Below are 18,623 nucleotides of genomic sequence, written 5' to 3' on the forward strand. Positions count from 1 at the left end.
GGGGGGGGGGGGGCCATTAGGATTTATTAGATCTATTTAGTTAATTTATTTAATTAATTTTTAGGAAAGTTTACAATTTTGTTGGGGATTTAATTGAAATAAGAAAGTCTGTCAAAATTGAAATTCGAGTTGTATTCTTTTTCATGCTTATTTGTGTAGAAACAATATACTAAAATTTAAAGTTACAGCAGTGGTGTTTTATTTTTGGCTTTCATACCTCATTTATTTTTTTTTGGAGTTTTATTTCTGTTTTGGGTTAAACAGATTTTAAGTTTGTAGTCTATTTTTTTTGAAGAGTTTTTCTACTCCAAATTTTTTTGATTATTTCCCTATGTTCAGGTCTGGTAAACTGGGATACAGGATTAAGCTGGACTCGGAGGAATCAGACTCGATAACACCATTAAAGCCTTTGTCTCAAGGGGTTAAACGAGACTACAATAGGTAGACAACCTTTAAACCTTTGTTTTTAAAAAATTAGATAAGATGCCACTAGGTAGACATTAGACAACCTTTAAAACCTTTGTTCTAAGGGTTTAGACACGACTACAATAGGTAGACAATCTTTAAACCTTTGTTCCAAGGGGTTGGACAAGACTACACTAGGTAGACAACCTTAAAGCCTTTGTTCCAAGGGATTGGACAAGACTACAATAGGTTGACAACCTTTAATCCTTTGTTCTAAGGAGTTAGACTAGACTAAAATAGGTTGACAACCACCTTTGTTTCAAGGAGTTGGACAAGACTTCAATAGACAACCTTAAAACCTTTGTTCTAAGGGATTAAACAAGACTACAAATGGTAGAAAATCTTTAAACCTTTGTTCTAAGGGATTAAACAAGACTGCAAAAGGTAGACAATCTTTAAACCTTTGTTCCATGGAGTTATACAAGACTACAAAAGGTAGACAATCTTTAAACCTTTGTTCTAAGGAGTTAGACAAGACTAAAAAAGGTAGACAACCTTTAAACCTTTGTTCCAAGGAGTTAGACAAGACTACAAAAAGTAGACAATCTTTAAACCTTTGTACCAAGGAGTTAGACAAGACTACAAAAGGTAAACAACCTTTTAAACTTTGTTACAAGAGTCTAGAAAAAACTGTGTTTTTAATCTTCTTGACAGAAACAATTTCAAAAACTGACGAGGGTCATTGTCAACCCAGACTAAAATATATTTTCAATAAATGTGGAACTAACATCTACTTTTTTACTCTACAGAGGTTTGTTCCATCACCGGCACCCATTTTAAATAAAAAAGACTTCAATAGACAACCTTTAAACCTTTGTTCTAATGGATTAAAAAAGACTATAAAGGTAGACAATCTTTAAACCTTTTTTCCAAGGGGTTGGACAAGACTACAATTAGTAGACAACCTTTAAACCTTTGTTCCAATGAATTAAACAACACTACACTAGGTAGACAATCTTTAAACCTTTGTTCTAAGGGATTAGACAAGACTTTAATAAGTGGACAACCTTTAAACCTTTGTTCTAAGGAGTTGAACAAGACTACAATAGATAGACAACATTTAAACCTTTGTTCCAAGGAGTTAGACAAGACTACAATAGGTAGACAATCTTTAAACCTTTGTTCCAAGGAGTTAGACAAGACTACAATAGGTAGACAACATTTAAACCTTTGTTCCAAGGAGTTAGACAAGACTACAATAGGTAGACAATCTTTAAACCTTTGTTCCAAGGAGTTAGACATGACTACATATGGTAGACAACCTTTAAACCTTTAAACCTTTGGTTTTAGGAATTAAGAAAGACTACGATAGGTAGACAACATTTAAACCTTTGTTCCAAGGACCTAGACAGAACTACAATAGGTTGACAACCTTAAACCTTTGTTCCAAGGAATAAAACAAGTCGACAAAAGGTAGACAATCTTTAATTCTTTGGTCCAAGGAGTTAGACAAGACTAGACTAGGTAGACAACCTTGACACCTTTGTTATAAGGGATTAAACAAGACTACAAGAGGTAGACAACCTTTAATCCTTTGTTCCAAGGAATTAGACAAGACTACAATAGGTTGACAATCTTTAAAACCTTTGTTCCAAGAAGTTAGACAAGACTACATTAGGTAGACAACCTTTAAATCCTTTGTTCGAAAGGAAAGACAAGACTAAAATAGGTAGACAATCTTTAACCTTTGTTCCAAGGAGTTAGACAAAACTACTACTCAAAAAAATCATTTTTTCGTTAAGTTGAAGAAATTATTTTTTTGTTAAGTATTAAAAATGTCAAATTTTAAAATTTTTCCCAAAATTTATGCCTTTAATGTTGTAGGAGGGAGACCCTTGGTTCTCTTACTGATATGTTTGGAAATATAAGATTAAACTCAGACTCAACTCATAGTGAAGAAGGTAAGTGTCAGTTAGCTTTTATCCGGGTTGTGCGGGTTGTGAATCATGTATTTTGGCTATTTTCCATTCTTGCTAGTTGTTAGATTGTACATTTTAATTGTCACTTTTGCTAAATCTCAGTTTTTAATATGGAATTTTAGCTTTACATGTAATTTTTCCTTATTTTCATTTTTGCTAAAGGTCAGTTTGTGATCAGTAATTTTTGCCATTGTCATTTTTGTTTTTGGCGATTTTGGTTTTTTTTTGTGTCATTTATGCTATTTGTATAACCAACCATAAGTTGATTAAAATGAAAATAACCTTGTCGTTTGTTTGTTTCTGGTTTTTTTCAGACTTATTATACATTGGACATTTTTCGTGAAACTTTTAGTTCCTTGTCTGGATAACTGTTTTTTAAATGACAGTAATATTTTGCTGTTTTATTTTGAGTTTCAATTCCATACTGAGTCTATAATTAACTTCCACGCAAAGACTATTCAGGACTATTGAAAACTTTATTACAAAGAATTGTGTATACTATTTCTGATTTTAATGTTCAGAAGTCGGAATCAATGAATATGAGATGTAGTTAACTAGGTAGTACGGATGGTTGAACTAGTTCAACTACTTCCTACTCATTATAATTTTCGGTCTCTGAGTAGAGAAAAACTGATTGAGAATTTTACTGTTAATTTTTGTTTCAGAAAACGATCCTGACATAGATTTAAAAGGAGCTGAGATATTTGACATTGCTGAGGATAAATCTGAGACCCCTGAGCTCCCTGATCCTCCTCCAGACTTAGAGAGTATACCAGATCTTGAACCTGCAGAGCTTCCTGAACCACCTAGAGAGGAAGAACTCGTCCTTTTTCTTAAAAACGAAAAACAACAAAAGATCAATAATGATTTAGATAATACTGTAGAAGCTACTATTGAGGATAACATGTGTGTTGCACAAGAAGCGAGCATTGAAGAAGCCCATGAATCCATTGAAGTAAATACTAATGCCTCAGAACCAGGAGAAGTTAATGGTGTTAATGAATTTCAGAGTTCAGTCAAGCCCATTGAACAATTTTCAGAATCTGAATTGGATACAAAAGTAGAAGGAGTTGAGCCAATGAACGTTGTTGAATCTAGCACTGATGCAGAAGAAACTAATAGAATTGAACCAGCAGACGAATCTAGCATTAAAGCAGAACTAACTGAACCAATGGCTGTTGCTGAATCTCATACTGCTGTAGAAGTAATTGAACCAATGGCATTAGGTGAATCTAATTTTGTCGTAGAAATAGATGATCCAATGACAGAAACTGAAACTGAATCCAATATTGCAGCAAAAGTAACTGAACAAAAAACTGAAGCTGTATTTAATGCTGACAAAGATGTCACTGAAACAATGACTGCAACTGAATCCAATACTTCAGCAGAAGTTACCGAACCAATGGCAGCTGGTGAATCAGTTGTTAATTCAGAGGCAACTGAACTGGCTTTATCTGAATCTGTTACTGATCAGGAAGTAACTGAATCAATGGCAGTTGCTGAATCTAATATTGAGATAGAAGCAACCGAACCATTAGAAGCAGTAGAAGTTGCAACTGAACTTGTAGCAGATGTTGAATCCAATACTGCAGTTGACGTATCTGAACCAATGGTAGGAGCCGAATTAAGTATTAAACCAAAAGAAACTGACCCAAAAGTAGATGCTGAATACAATATTGCGTCCGAAATGACTGAACCAATTACTGCAGATACAACAGAACAAAATGTAGTAGTTGAGTCCAATTCTGAAGTAGAGGTAACTGATCCGGCTGAATGTAATCCTTGTGAACCAATGGAAGCAAAAGAATCTAATTGTGATGCAGAAGTAAATAAATCCGTGCCAGTAGCTGAAAATACAAAATCTGACGGAGCAGAACCAATAGCAGCTGTCGAATCTAATGCTGAAGTTACTGAATCAATTGAAGAATTCAAATCTAATGCCGACGTTCCTGAACAAACGGCAGCAGTCAAGTCTAATGCTGAATCGATGGCGGTAGCTGAATCAATGGCAGTAGCTGAATCTAGTATTGAAGCGGAATTAGCTGAATCAAATGCAGTAGCTGAAAGAGATATTGAGCCTGAAGCAACTGTACCAAAAGCAGCACCCGATTCTAATATTGAAGCTGATAAAACTGAGATCTCTACTGCTGAAGTAGAAGCTAGTGAATTAATTGCAGCAGAATTTGATACTGCGGCAGAAGCAACTAAAATTATGGAACCAGCTGAATGTAATCCTAAAATTGAAGCTGCTGAACCAATGGCACTAGCTGAATTATATATTAAAGCAGATGCAACTGAATCAATGGCACCAGATGAATTAGACATTGAATCAGAGGTAACTGAACCAATGTCTGCAGCAGAATCTTATACTGGGTTAAAAGTAACAGATCCAATGAACGCAACTGAATTCAACAATGAGGCAGAAGCAACTGAACCGCTGGGAGAAACTGTACCTAATACTGAAGTTGAAGTAACTGAACCAATCGCAGCCACTGAAGCTAGTACTGATGTTGTGGTAGCTGAATCAATGACAGTAGCTGAATCCAACACTGGGGAAGAAGCAACTGAATCGATGGCCCCAGCTGATTCTGAGGAATCTAATGACATCACTAAAGCTCCCCTTAATGTCCTTGAAGCAGTAAACAAACAAGAATCTGCTCTCCAAGGAGAAAGCCCAGCTATAAAATTGCATCACATCGCCCCTTTGTCAGACACCCCCGTAGACGCCCCTAAACTCCCATCTATGTCTCCTCTGCCACCCCTTAAGAACCCGTTGGGTGGGATCCAACATGAGATGGAAGCTGTTAAGCGTCATCTGTTTGAATCACCGCTAGCTGGAAAACCTACAGCTATTGTCAAACCAAGAAAAGAAGGTTCGGAAAGCTCCGACGGTAACTTTTTTTTTTTAATTTAAAGGAGAGGAATTTTTTTTTTTTTTTTAGATTGAATATTTTTATTTTGTTTCTAGGAATAGTTGATTTGCTTCATATACCGAGTTTGATTAAAGTACATCATTAAATAAAAAAAAAAATGAATGTCTATCTTGCATAAGGTAGTTTTATGGCAAGTGCTGAAAATGCTTCTGTTAAATCTGATTTACGTGTCAAATTTCGTCAAAACTGATATTTTAATATTCACGCAATGCAAAAATCAAAACATTTTTATCAAAAGGCAACTTTTTTTAGTCACTTAAAATCTTTTTATAAAAAATGCATTAGGTTGAGAATTGGTTAAATCAAAGCATAAATTCGGATCTTAATTCATATTGCTAGATTGAAAATAGATGATAAAATAGTTTATATTGTTATCTTGTAAAAACAATATGAATTAAATTCTAGATTTGTTAGGAATGTTTGATAAGCCAAGCTGTCTGCTGCAGCAGCCTACAGTAGTATACAATACAGTCCATCTAAACCTGGATACACACATCGATACAGATACAGTCAGGGTCACAGATACAGTTAAAGTCAAGGATACAGATACAGTTAACGTCAAGGATACAGATACAGTTAACGTCAAGGATACAGATACAACCAAGGAGACCGAAGCAGTTTCTAAGATAGAATTATCCGATGTAAGAACTGCAGAGAGTAATCCCAGAATGGAGAACACAGAGGTAAATTCTAATTTGTTTTCTATATTTTAAATTTATTTCTATTTAAAAGAGCCTGTTAGTGTCTTAACGTTATTCAACAAGAAATTTTTCGAGATGTTCCTTAAGCGAATTATTTTGAGTGATGCTTAATTTTTAGAGTTACATGCCAGGATTTACAACGGTGCCTTTAAACTTTTATCAAAGTAACTATGAGAAAGATGTCTGTTTTTTTATCTTGAAAAGAGGGGAAATCTGTCAATTTCCTCAGTTGTTTCTACTGCATTCATCCACAAGTCGTATCAAGAGAGAGAGAGAAAAAAAAACAATATCTCCCGTCATTTGTGTTAAGTGTACTCAACTCTAACTGGATATTAGCTTGTTCGGCTTTCCCTCATTCATTTCTTTTCTATTTCTATATTCAAAAGGACTGTAATCGTAATTTAAATTGGCCAATGCCATGCAAAGATGGCAATGTCCGATTTACAAAGGTACTCTTGAAACCTTAATCTTATAAAATATGTGGAAGATACCGTCGTTTTTATTTCTTTGAGGTTCTCCATTGCTTCTTATAAGCAAGAAATGCCTTCACTTTCGCAGAGAAACCCCAAATGAGAATAAAAAGTTTAAAGAAACCGAAAACATTGATATCTAATTCATACTTGATCAGACAAAGCATTCTAAATAGGTCATTGTCATCTTTGCATGAAAGGTCACTTGAAATTACGCTTACAGTCCCTTTAATCGAATTATTATTAAAAAGCTTTAACAGTTTATTCTTGTAGGAAGATGATATCCCTGTTCCCCCTGCTAAAGGCTACAATCTGGATTTCCTGGACAATTTGGATGATCCCAACTTTAATCCGTTTCAGACCAAAACCGCAATCCTGGAAAACTTTGGAACCTCAGTTCCGGTTCCTGGAGAACCAACCCCCTCAGATTCCCTTGCAGGAGAACCAAGCTCTTCTGCTCCAAAACCCCCTGCAAAAAATCCGGTGGCAAAGAAGAAATTAGTCCCGCGAAAACCACTTTTAAAGAAATCCGCAAAACCTGCTCCAGCCCCTGAAACCTCCGGAGTCGATGAACCGACTAAGGATGGAGAAAGTTCAAGTTCTCCTCCTCCTCCCTCTAAAGGATATAACCTTGATTTTCTAAGTCAGCTTGATGATCCTAACTTTAATCCGTTCGAAACTAAAACTGCAGTCAGGGGCTCATTCGACGTTACAACAGAACCCAAAGAGTCTAATGAGATTGATGTCACCAACGTAGATTTAAAATCAAATAATTCTCTGACTCCCGAGTCTGACAAGTCTGAAGAAATTGCTAAACCTGCTGAAAAGAAGAAAGAAGTCCCTAAACCCTGGTTAAAGAAGAAGAAGAAACCTGTCCCAAAACCAGCAGCAGAACCCACAGAATCTTTCGAGAATCCCATCCCAGCCCCTGCTAAAGGATACAACCTTGATTTCTTAGACAACATGGACGATCCTAACTTCAATCCATTTGTCACCAAGACGAATGTTGTGGACGATATAAATAAAAACGACCTTACTGAATCGTCCCCTGCTAAACTTACCAAATCTCCGATAAGCAAATTGAAGGAAAGTTTAATCAAACGTGAATCCACAGTGGAGTTTGAAATGAACGAGAATCAAATCCAGGATGGAGTTGAAAACCTGGATACTCCAGAAGTAGTTTCTAAACCTTCTCCAGATACTCTAGAAGTAGATCTAAAACCATCTCCGGTTACTCCAGGAGTGGATCTAAAACCAACTCCAGATATTCCAAGAGTAGAGCTCAACCTTGCAGCTGACCTACCTGACCCTGAGTCTAGGTTAGGATCAGTAGTAGATGAGAACCCAATAAACCTTCCTACTCCAGACGAAACTGCTGGAGCAGAGAAGATGGAAGAGAAAGAAAAATCAAATCCCACACCGGTAGCAATATCAGGTTAGAAATTCAACATTGTTTTAATTCTGAGGCGAAGCAATTTTCAAAATGTCTTCTATACAGTTATTATCGGTACTTCTCCATTAAAAAATTATTTTGCCCGATTCGTCCTTTAAACCTTAGCTTGAGGAAAATTAAGAGTGATATCGTCGGTTTTCTATCGGAAAAATTTACCATTTTTTAAATTGGGTTGTTTAAAAAAGTGACTTACTGATTTATGCAGCAGAGACCAAAAAAGAAATTGAGAGAATTAATATAAAATAGAAAAACGAAGATATCTTCCTTTTGTGATATATTCAAAGTAAGCTCTGAAAGGTACTGCTGGGAATAGGACTTCACTTTTTTTTTACAGAAAATCACTTAAAACTACGTCTTATAGTCCCTTCAAGTTGCTTTTGAAATATTCCCTAGGACTGAATGTATTATAAGCGTGAAACCATCTATTTAAGATCTCTTGAAAATCGAGCAAAGATTCATACAAATTTATTAAAAATGTGTTAAGGTTACAATTACGATTTTCTGAATGATCCGAACTTTGATCCCTTCCAAACCAAATCTTCAGTAAAGAACGATTTGATTGATAAACCATTGGACAACAAGCTGGCTTCAACCCAAGAGAAACCTACTTCAGCACAACCCAGTGAACCCAGAGTTATCAGTTCTGTCTTGGACCTGGAGACCAACCCAGAACCGAAAGAATCCAGTACTCCTTTGAACCTGGAACATATCTCTAGTACTCCTTTAAACCTAGAACCTTCTCCATCAGGAACCAGTACTCCCACACCAGTGGAGCTTGTGTCTACTCGACCAAACAAATATAAAATAGATGATTCCTATGTTGTACCTGAACCTTTGGATTTAGAAAAGTTGATCAATTCAGAATTTCCAAATCAGGTTTTTTAATCTTATTTTATTTATTTTTTTCATTTCTGTTCATTTTCAGTCTTATTCTATCCATTTTAGTTTATTTCAAATAATTTCAAATTGTTTAATGTTATTTATTTCAATTTATTTTTGTCTCATTTTATTTGATTACACAGAAAAAGGGCTGTACTATATGTTTTTGTAGATATAATATATAATTATTTAACATTTAAGATTAATGGATTTTTGGAGAGGTCTAAACTTTTCTATGAAATAGCGCTATGAACTGTTATCCACATCAGAAACTTTTATTTTAACAACATAATCCATCAGATTCGGTTTACTGATTTCTCAGCAATGATTAAAAATACAAATGAATTCAATCTTTGCCACAAACTCAAATTTTCTAATCCCTTTATCTTTGCAACCTGATGGCGTAAATTACCTCTGATATTTCAAACTTAAGATTTATTAATCTGACCGAATTCATAGTTTGAATTATCTAAGGTCTACAGCACCGGGTTACAAAGATCTATGGATTAGAAAATCAAAGTTGGTGGCAAATACCCAATTCCTTAAGAAGAAAAATATCAAAGTAACAAGATCAAATTTTGTTAAGAAACATTGCTTTAAAAACCTTCATTTATTTGTTCTTAATTTTAGACCTTGACTGAACTGGAACTACCAACTTTGGGGGAGTCCTCTGGAAGCATTAAGAAACCAGAGGTAATAAATGGTTTATATATTCAGAATGTTTAAATGATTTTCTCATATTTTATGTTCTTTTTTTCGCAAAATATTTTTTTGGGACTTCTTATAATCACAACATAAAGCGTTAATAATGGGGACCTGGCATTTTTTATTTGTTTTTAAAAGATCAGGGTTTTAGGGAGATTAGCCTTGAACAAAAAAATATGCACATATTTATCAAAACAATCGTTTTTGTCTTTCATTGACAATCTACATGTAAATACTTTGTAACGTAAATAGTCAAACTGATCTTTCATTTAATATTTAGTTATGAGTTAAGGTAATACAAGTGGACCTCCATTTAATTTTCAGCATGTCTGATTTACTAGGGCACCCTTTATATCTCGCTCTGATTAATACTTCGTAGTTTTTCTCTAAATTCTTCAAAAAAAAACTACAATCGAAAATAATCAATTTTCAGCTAGAAAATTATTAAGGATATCATTTTGTTGTGACTAAGGTTGTAAATCGGACATACCACTCTGCAAATGGAGGGTTATTTGAAATTGTGGCTTTACTCAATGCTCAGTAGTCCAATTAAAAACCACGAAAACTTTCAATGTTTAAAATTAAACCTTTAAAAAAAATATTTTAGTTGTGTATGCTGGGTGATCTGAACGATGAGTCCCTGGAACCTGTTGTATCCAGTACTAGGAACATGGAATCACATCTTAATATTCTTTCAGGTGAGAACCCAAAGCATAGTCCTCACTAGATATAATTTACTTCATAGAAATAATCAGGATTCGGGACATAGCATTTTGGAATCCTCAAGACTAGTGTTTTAACTAAGTCTAGGTGTGCAAATCCAAAAATAAACTCGTCACTACCTTTTCATGACGAAACCCCCATTTTAAAGCCGTCTTTTTTTGTCCTATAAATTTGAACATTAGGAGGGGTCTAAGATTTGAATTTTTTCGATTTGAGGATTTGAGACCTCATTTTTGCGATAAAAGAGTTTAAACATCAAAATTGTTAATATTTTTAAGATCCAACTAAAAGTTCCGATTGGTCTAACGTTTAACAAATGGGGTTTTGGTTATGAAAAGGTGATAGACTAATGACTGAAGTGACTGATCAGATGAATTTAATATTTAGTTGTGAGTTAAGGTGATGTAAGTGGTCCTCCATTTAATATTTAGTTGTGAGTTAAGGTGATGTAAGTGGTGGTCCTCCATTTAATATTTAGTTGTGGGTTAAGGTGATGTAAGTGGTGGTCCTCCATTTAATTTTCAGCATGTCTGATTTACTAGGGAACCCTTTATATCTCGCTCTGATTAACACATTGTAGTTTTTCTCTAAATTCTTCAAAAAAAAACTACAATCGAAAATAATCAATTTTCAGCTAGAAAATTATTAAGGATATCATTTTGTTGTGACTAAGGTTGTAAATCGGTCATACCACTCTGCAAATGGAGGGTTGTATGAAATTATGGCTGTACTCAATGCTCAATAGTCCAATTAAAAACCACGACAACTTTCAATTTTTAAAATTAAACCTTAAAAAATATATTTTAGTTTTGTATGCTGGGTGATCTGAACGATGAGTCTGTGATAACCTCAGGAGGAGGTGAGATAGCCATGCTGGAACCTGGAACCATTAAATCCAAGGAACCTGGAACCCTTGCATCCCTGGAACCTGTTGAATCCAGTACTAGGAACATGGAATCACATCTTGATATTCTTTCAGGTGAGAACTCAAAGCACAGTCCTCACTAGACATAATTTACTTCATAGAAATGATCAGGGTTCAGGATATAGCATTTTGGAATCCCCTCGACTAGTGTTTGCACCAAGTCTAGGTGTGCAAATCCAAAAAACTCGTCACTACCTTTTCATGACGAAACCCCCATTTAAAGCCGTCTCTGTGTGCCCTAACGTCCTATAAATTTGAATATTAAGAGGGGTCGCGTCGCAGATTTGAACTTTTTCAATTTCAGTATTGGAGACCTCATTTTTGCGATAAGAGTTTAAAAATCAAAATTGTTAATATTTTTTTAAGATCCAACTAAAAGTTCCGATTGGGCTAACGTTCGACAAATGGGGTTTTGGTTATGAAAAAGTGATAGACTAATGACTAAAGTGACTGATCAGATGTGTGTATCATGGTTCCTCCTTAGTTCTAAATTCCAAGTCAAAACATTTTTTGAAGTTTCTTCATTATACATATACCTACTGTTAAATTGGCTAGATGTAAAATATTATCACATTAAAAACGAAATTGTTTTTCAATTTTATTATTTTTAATGTCTCTTAATAAATGATTGCTCTCCAATTATACTCATAATTTTCTCAGAATTTGAGACAAGGAATCAGTTCCTCAATATTTTTTTCAATTAATAAGTTGTATTATATGGATTGTGATGGTGGAGCGTTAATAGTCGTATTTGTTATATATTCACGCAGAAGACGACAGCACTAAATTGAAACATGTTTTAGCTCACAAGAATGGAACTCTATGTTTTCCGGACGATATCCCCGACCTCACACATTTTAACAACATCAATGCGTCAACACTGACGCAGTTGAAAGCTCTGTCAGGAGATACCACCTCCAACCTGACGCAGCTAGGTCTGCTCCACGAGCAAAGACTGTTGGAGAAGGACAAGGAGCTGATGAACCTTCAACAGGAGATAAAACAGAACCAGAAGCAGATACAGGTAGAAATTCGCGAATTCCACGCAGATGTGCGAACATTTAATTTGCAAGAAAGCCAAAAAAAAGTAAAAAATTTGCAGCGCAAATCAAAATTTCATTGGGAACCCTAGTTTAGAAATATGAAATACCTATAATAGAAGAAGCACATCTTTACATGATTTAAATATAACTGTAGATTCTTTCCCGCATTTCCATTTCTATGATGAAGACGATATTCTGTTCAGGGATTAATGTCCGATATTGCACAGATGGATTCTAACAATAACGAGATGCTCCTCGTTATCGGAGATTTTGAGAAAACCATAAGTCAGCTTATCCAGGTATAATATATCCTAATAATATAGCTCAGTACTTTTTTGTTGGGAGCTCAAAAACGCCTATTTCTAAGTCTGTGGGTTAAATGGAGTGTTAGGCATCCTTAGTTGAATTATCTGTTTAGTCTATATCTTTGCAAAGCGTAAAGCCTCAATCCAATAAGATTTTGTATACTCATTTCGAAATGGTATTGTGGAAGTAGGATTTCCATAAAAGTGGGATGGGATGGGATGGGATTTGTAACCAAAAAACCTTGAAAACGGATTAATTAGCTTGAATAGCATTGGTAACTTAGTTATAAATGTTGAATTCGTAAAATGAAATGTTTAAGTCGAGAGAGAAACGAAACTGAATGGTGCCAAGCTTGGAATTTAAATTGTTTCTCAATTTCAGGAAAAACAAAGGGATACCGTGGTTCTAGAAATAGAAAAGGATAGACTTAGGACAGAAAGAGATCAGGTATTTGTCTTGATTTAGATGTATTATCAGGGGCGGACACACCCCCCCCCTCACTTAAATCCTGTGTCCGCCCCTGTGTATTATTATGTACTCAGTATGTCTTTCAATTCGAACCCATTTTCATTCATTAAATGTAAAATATTCGCATTTTTATTAACTTTGTTTGAAGTTATTACATATTTATATTGTTTTACTTTATTAATGAATAAATAGACATAAATTAAAGTTACACTCCATATAAAAAGTGACTGTCCGATTCACACCTGGTTTTTAAAAGAAATATCAATATTTGACATTTAAGAACAAATTAATTATTTTCGTTGGAACTTTTAACAACCTGGCGTTGGATATAAAATATTCGAGATTTTCATGAAATACAGTTTTTCGGCAGTTTGAATTCCATTTAGAGACTAAGAGAGTTTTCAGCAGTTGATGATCAGTCATGGGTTTATAGAGTACCGTTGTAAATCCTCCATTCCCCTTCTTGCATGGAGGGTTAGTTAAAATAAAGCTTACAGTCTCTTTACGTTTTTCATTGCAAGATATAAAACTTGACTAATTTTATTTCAATGCTGCTCATATAATTCTTATTATTATTAACAAATGAGGGTTTATCACACATAGAGTCACAAGACCCCCTGGTAACCATAGATCGGACTGATTAAGTGGGGGGTTGAGCCCCCATAGCCCCCCTGATTACTCCTCTGAGGATATGATATAATTCAGGACTTAATGCGGGACCATAGAACAAAACACAGGACAGGACATTTAAGAAGGGACTAACCGGAAATGAATATTCAGATATTGGAAGACCTGAGCGCAGTTGAGCGAGCGTTTAATGACGTTCACCGGAAGTACGAGAGGACAAGGGAGGTTGTCGGAGGATTCAAGGCTAACGAGGATATGCTGAAGAGGACAGTGGAGGATCTTAGTAAGCGGTAAGCTTAGTTTGTTGTAGTAGGGGGGGCAGAGGCGTATTTANATAACTGATTTTAGATTGTTAATAATTGTATCAATAGTTAAGTAACTAAAATACCATAAAAGTTGCTAAAGCGTTATTATAAATAACGACGGATTAGAGTTTGTGGCATTGTTTATCTCTGATCTCAAGTGAGATAATCAATGCACGCTAGATAAAGTTAATAGCTCAGTAAAGTCAATAGCTCCGTAAAGCTAGATAAGATAGCTCTGTAACGCTAAGCAAGACCAATAGCTTAGTAAAGTTATATAAAAGATAAATAATTCTTGATGGATTATAAGTATATTAATAGCTAAGTAATTAACAATACCACAAAGGGTTAATAAAAGCTATCATGAAGATTACGACCACCCTACCCCCAGGGGGTGGTGACCATGAGGATCATGGGGATGTAGTTCGGGTCCTGCCTGCTGCTGGTGTGCCTGGGAGACCTGTAGATGAAGGAGGGAATGATCGGAATAGGAGAGAGCCAGGAGGAGTTGACCCCCAGACGGGGGATCCTAATGTAGATCCCCCAGACCCGGAGGATAGGCCGGAGGATGCAGATGAGAATGACCTCCTGTGGATGAGACTGGGCCTCCAGCCAGACAGAGGCCGGGTCACTGTAGTTATCAGTAACTGGAGAAGGATCGAGGGTCAGATAGATGTTGTCTGGCAGAACTTGCATCAATGGATTATAGATGCATCTCAGGGGCATAGGAGGATATCTAGGGAGGAACGCTATCTGAGGATGGAGGTGGAACTGTTGACCCACATGTCCTTGCTGATGCTGAGAAGGGTAGAGCTCCTGATGTCGTTTGAGACCGAGGTGGATCCGAATGCTGAATATTAATCTCCTAAATATAAATATACAATTATTACAATTATTGAATTAATAAATATGAACTAAGAGAGTTAATTATTGCGTTTGAAATTCTGCTGTAGATAAATAAAGCTCGGAGTTTACAACAATAACATAAAAATTAAAAGAATAAAAGTTAATTTAAGATTTTTTTTAATTTGTTCTTTTATAATAATTGTGATTATAATTAGATTTTACTATTTCAGAAACAAGAGAGCAGAAGAGAGATATGAACTGTTGAAAACTCATGCTGAAACTAAGATTGAAGAGTAAGTTTTTTTATTTATTTCGCTCTGAAATCACCCTTACAGTCCCTTTAATAACTGGTATCTGCTACTTTTACCCAGATATTGGAACAATCCCTTCATATTTTGTTTTTCCAGAGCGAACCAGAAGCTAGAGGAGGTGAAGAGAAGTAAGGCTGCAGAGATTACTAAACTACAAGTAATTATCATTATTATTTTTATTATTATTATTATTATTATTATTATTATTATTATTATTATTATTATTATTATTATTATTATTATTATTATTATTATTATTATTATTATTATTATTATTATTATTATTATTATTATTATTATTATTATTATTATTATTATTATTATTATTATTATTATTATTATTATTATTATTATTATTATTATTATTATTATTATTATTATTATTATTATTATTATTATTATTATTATTATTATTATTATTATTATTATTATTATTATTATTATTATTATTATTATTATTATTATTATTATTATTATTATTATTATTATTATTATTATTATTATTATTATTATTATTATTATTATTATTATTATTATTATTATTATTATTATTATTATTATTATTATTATTATTATTATTATTATTATTATTATTATTATTATTATTATTATTATTATTATTATTATTATTATTATTATTATTATTATTATTATTATTATTATTATTATTATTATTATTATTATTATTATTATTATTATTATTATTATTATTATTATTATTATTATTATTATTATTATTATTATTATTATTATTATTATTATTATTATTATTATTATTATTATTATTATTATTATTATTATTNTTAATCTTGCAAAATTTTGCAACTTTCTGGCGACCTTCCATCTCTGTACCAAAAGTGACCCTAAAAATGAACACCCCTAATATATATATACAGTTACTGTATCATAGAATATATTTTAAGAAATGGTTTTCGTAAATGTTAAAACAATTTAACCTGTGGTAAAGCTTTATTTTTCTGTTTGATTCTTGTCGCTTAAAAATAAATAACTTTTCCTCAAATGTCATTATTCTTGTAAAAATGAAAGTACTCATTTAACTTGCTTGTTTCCCCCTCTTGGAGATACTTTTCCGTAAAAATAATTAAGAACGTGAAACATTAATTCCCATTTGTGTGAAACAAATATATTTTTGGAGAGATTTTTCTTCTCTCTTGAATTATATGACCCAGGGAGCTAATAAATGGCGGATCTTGGCATTGTGTTAAAACTAGTTCTACATTTGTAAGGTGGAAAAAGATATATTGTATATTTTATGTTTAGGCCCTTTTGAGGAAGGCTGAGATGAGGGTTGCCTCCCTGGAAAGGTCTTTAGAGCAGACGGTAGGTTTTTCTATCAAGGAGAATAGAACTAAGGAGAGGGAATGTAGGTTTTTATATCAAGGAGAAAAGAGCTAAGAATAGGGAGTGTAGGTTTTTATACCAAGGAGAATAGACCTAAGGAGAGGGAGTGTATGTTTTTATATTAAGGAGAAGAGAACTAAGGAGAGGGAGTGTAGGTTTTTATATCAAGGAGAATAGAGGTAAGGATAGGGAGTGTAGGTTTTTATACCAAGGAGAATAGAGCTAAGGAGAGGGAGTAAAGGTTTTTATATCAAGGAGAAAAGAACTAAGGAGAGGCAGTGTAGGTTTTCATATCAAGGAGAATATAACTAAGGAGAAGGAGTGTTGGTTTTTATATCAAGGAGAATAGAACTAAGGAGATGGAGTGTAGATTTCATAATATCAAGGAGAATAGAGCTAAGGAGAGGGAGTGTTGGTTTTATAATATCAAGGAGAATAGAACTAAGGAGAGGGAGTGTAGGTTTAATTATACCAAGGAGAATAGAACTAAGGAGAGGGGGTGTAGGTTTCATAATATCAAGGAGAATAGAACTAAGGAGAGGAGGTGTAGGTTTAATCATACCAAGGAGAATAGAACTAAGGAGAGGGGGTGTGGGTTTAATTATACCAAGGAGAATAGAACTAGGGAGAGGGGGTGTAGGTTTAATAATATCAAGGAGAATAGAACTAGGAAGAGGGGGTGTAGGTTTCATAATATCAAGGAGAATAGAACGAGGGAGAGAGGGTGTAAGTTTCATAATACCAAGGAGAATAGAACTAAGGAGAGGGGGTGTGCTTTTAATTATACCAAGGAGAATAGAACTAAGGAGAGGGGGTGTTGGTTTCATAATATCAAGGAGAATAGAACTAATTGGAGGAGGTGTTGGTTTCATAATATCAAGGAGAATATAACTAGGGAGAGGGGGTGTTGGTTTCATAATATCAAGGAGAATAGAACTAAGTAGAGGAGGTGTTGGTTTCATAATATCAAGGAGAATAGAACTAGGGAGAGAGGGTGTAGGTTTCATAACATCAAGGAGAATAGAACTTGGGAGAGAGGGTGTTGGTTTCATATTATCAAGGAGAATAGAATTAGGAATACAGGGTCTAGGTTTAATTATACCAAGGAGAATAGAACTAAGGAGAGGGGGTTTAGGTTTAATTATACCAAGGAGAATAGAACTAGGGAGCTAGGGTGTAGGTTTCATAATATCAAGGAGCATAGAACTAGGGAGAGAGGGTGTAGGTTTAATTATACCAAGGAGATTAGAACTAAGTAGAGGATGTGTTGGTTTCATAATATCAAGGAGAATAGAACTATGGAGAGAGGGTTTAGGTGTAATTATACCAAGGAGAATAGAACTAAGGAGAGGGGGTGTAGGTTTAATTATACCAAGGAGAATATATCTAAGGAGAGGGGGTGTAGGTTTCATAATATCAAGGATAATGGAGCTTGGGAGAGGGGGTGTAGGAATCATAATATTAAGGAGAATAAAACTAGGGAGAGAGGCTAAATATCAAGGAGGATAGAGTTAAGGAGAGGGGATGTTTCAAATATCATGGAGAATAGAGTTAAGGAGAGAGTGGTATGTGGTTAATATCAATGAGGAAAAAACTAAGTAGAGGGGTGTAATCAGTTGTTATTGGTCCAGGGGGGTTCATGGGTTTTGATCGGACAAGCAGAGATTACTATTTATAGTTTATAATATATTATTATTTTAAACTTGATATTTTAATATTTAATCTATGTTTAGACTCGAGATAATGATGAACTAACCAAGATCTGTGATGATTTGATCAGCAGGGTCGGACAGTAAACAAAATTCTCCGATATGTATTATGTCGTCTTCGGTTTTTATTTTCCACCCAATTATGATATGATTTTAACCCCCATCATGTGTATAATATATCTAGTACTAATAAATTATTAATCTGATATAATAAAAAATTCTAGGTAGTTTTCTTGAAACTACATTTTAAAAATAAGTACGATTTTATATGATCTGGATAGGCCTTAGTAATTTTAGTTTGAGTTTTTTTTAATTTATGTTATTTTCGAATTTGTCAACAACACTAGATATTTAAGCTTATAACTTAAAAAATGTAAGAGGTTCCTCCCTAAAAATGCAAGAGATTCCTCCTAAAAATGCAAGAGATTCCTTCCTAAAAATGCAAGAGATTCCTCCCGAAAAATGCAAGAGGTTCC

At 34.1% G+C, this 18,623-nt stretch overlaps 1 protein-coding gene across 1 annotated transcript; it reads left to right on the plus strand.

Moving 5' to 3' along the window:
* Positions 1 to 339: 339 nt before the first annotated feature.
* LOC111701842 (transforming acidic coiled-coil-containing protein 2) lies at positions 340 to 18,353 on the plus strand (the record flags this gene model as incomplete). The annotated part of the gene is given in 16 exon segments (XM_023473303.1): positions 340 to 441; positions 2,290 to 2,366; positions 3,050 to 5,275; positions 5,723 to 6,000; positions 6,762 to 7,923; positions 8,426 to 8,817; positions 9,451 to 9,513; positions 11,056 to 11,227; positions 11,977 to 12,197; positions 12,420 to 12,515; positions 12,904 to 12,969; positions 13,771 to 13,907; positions 14,996 to 15,058; positions 15,173 to 15,233; positions 16,358 to 16,417; positions 18,172 to 18,353. Coding segments are annotated over 15 exon segments (5,109 nt in total). The 3' UTR covers positions 18,235 to 18,353.
* Positions 18,354 to 18,623: the final 270 nt, after the last annotated feature.

Source organism: Eurytemora carolleeae, unplaced genomic scaffold, assembly GCF_000591075.1.
Source record: "Eurytemora carolleeae unplaced genomic scaffold, Eaff_2.0 scaffold218, whole genome shotgun sequence".
NCBI classification, from domain to species: Eukaryota; Metazoa; Arthropoda; class Copepoda; order Calanoida; family Temoridae; genus Eurytemora; species Eurytemora carolleeae.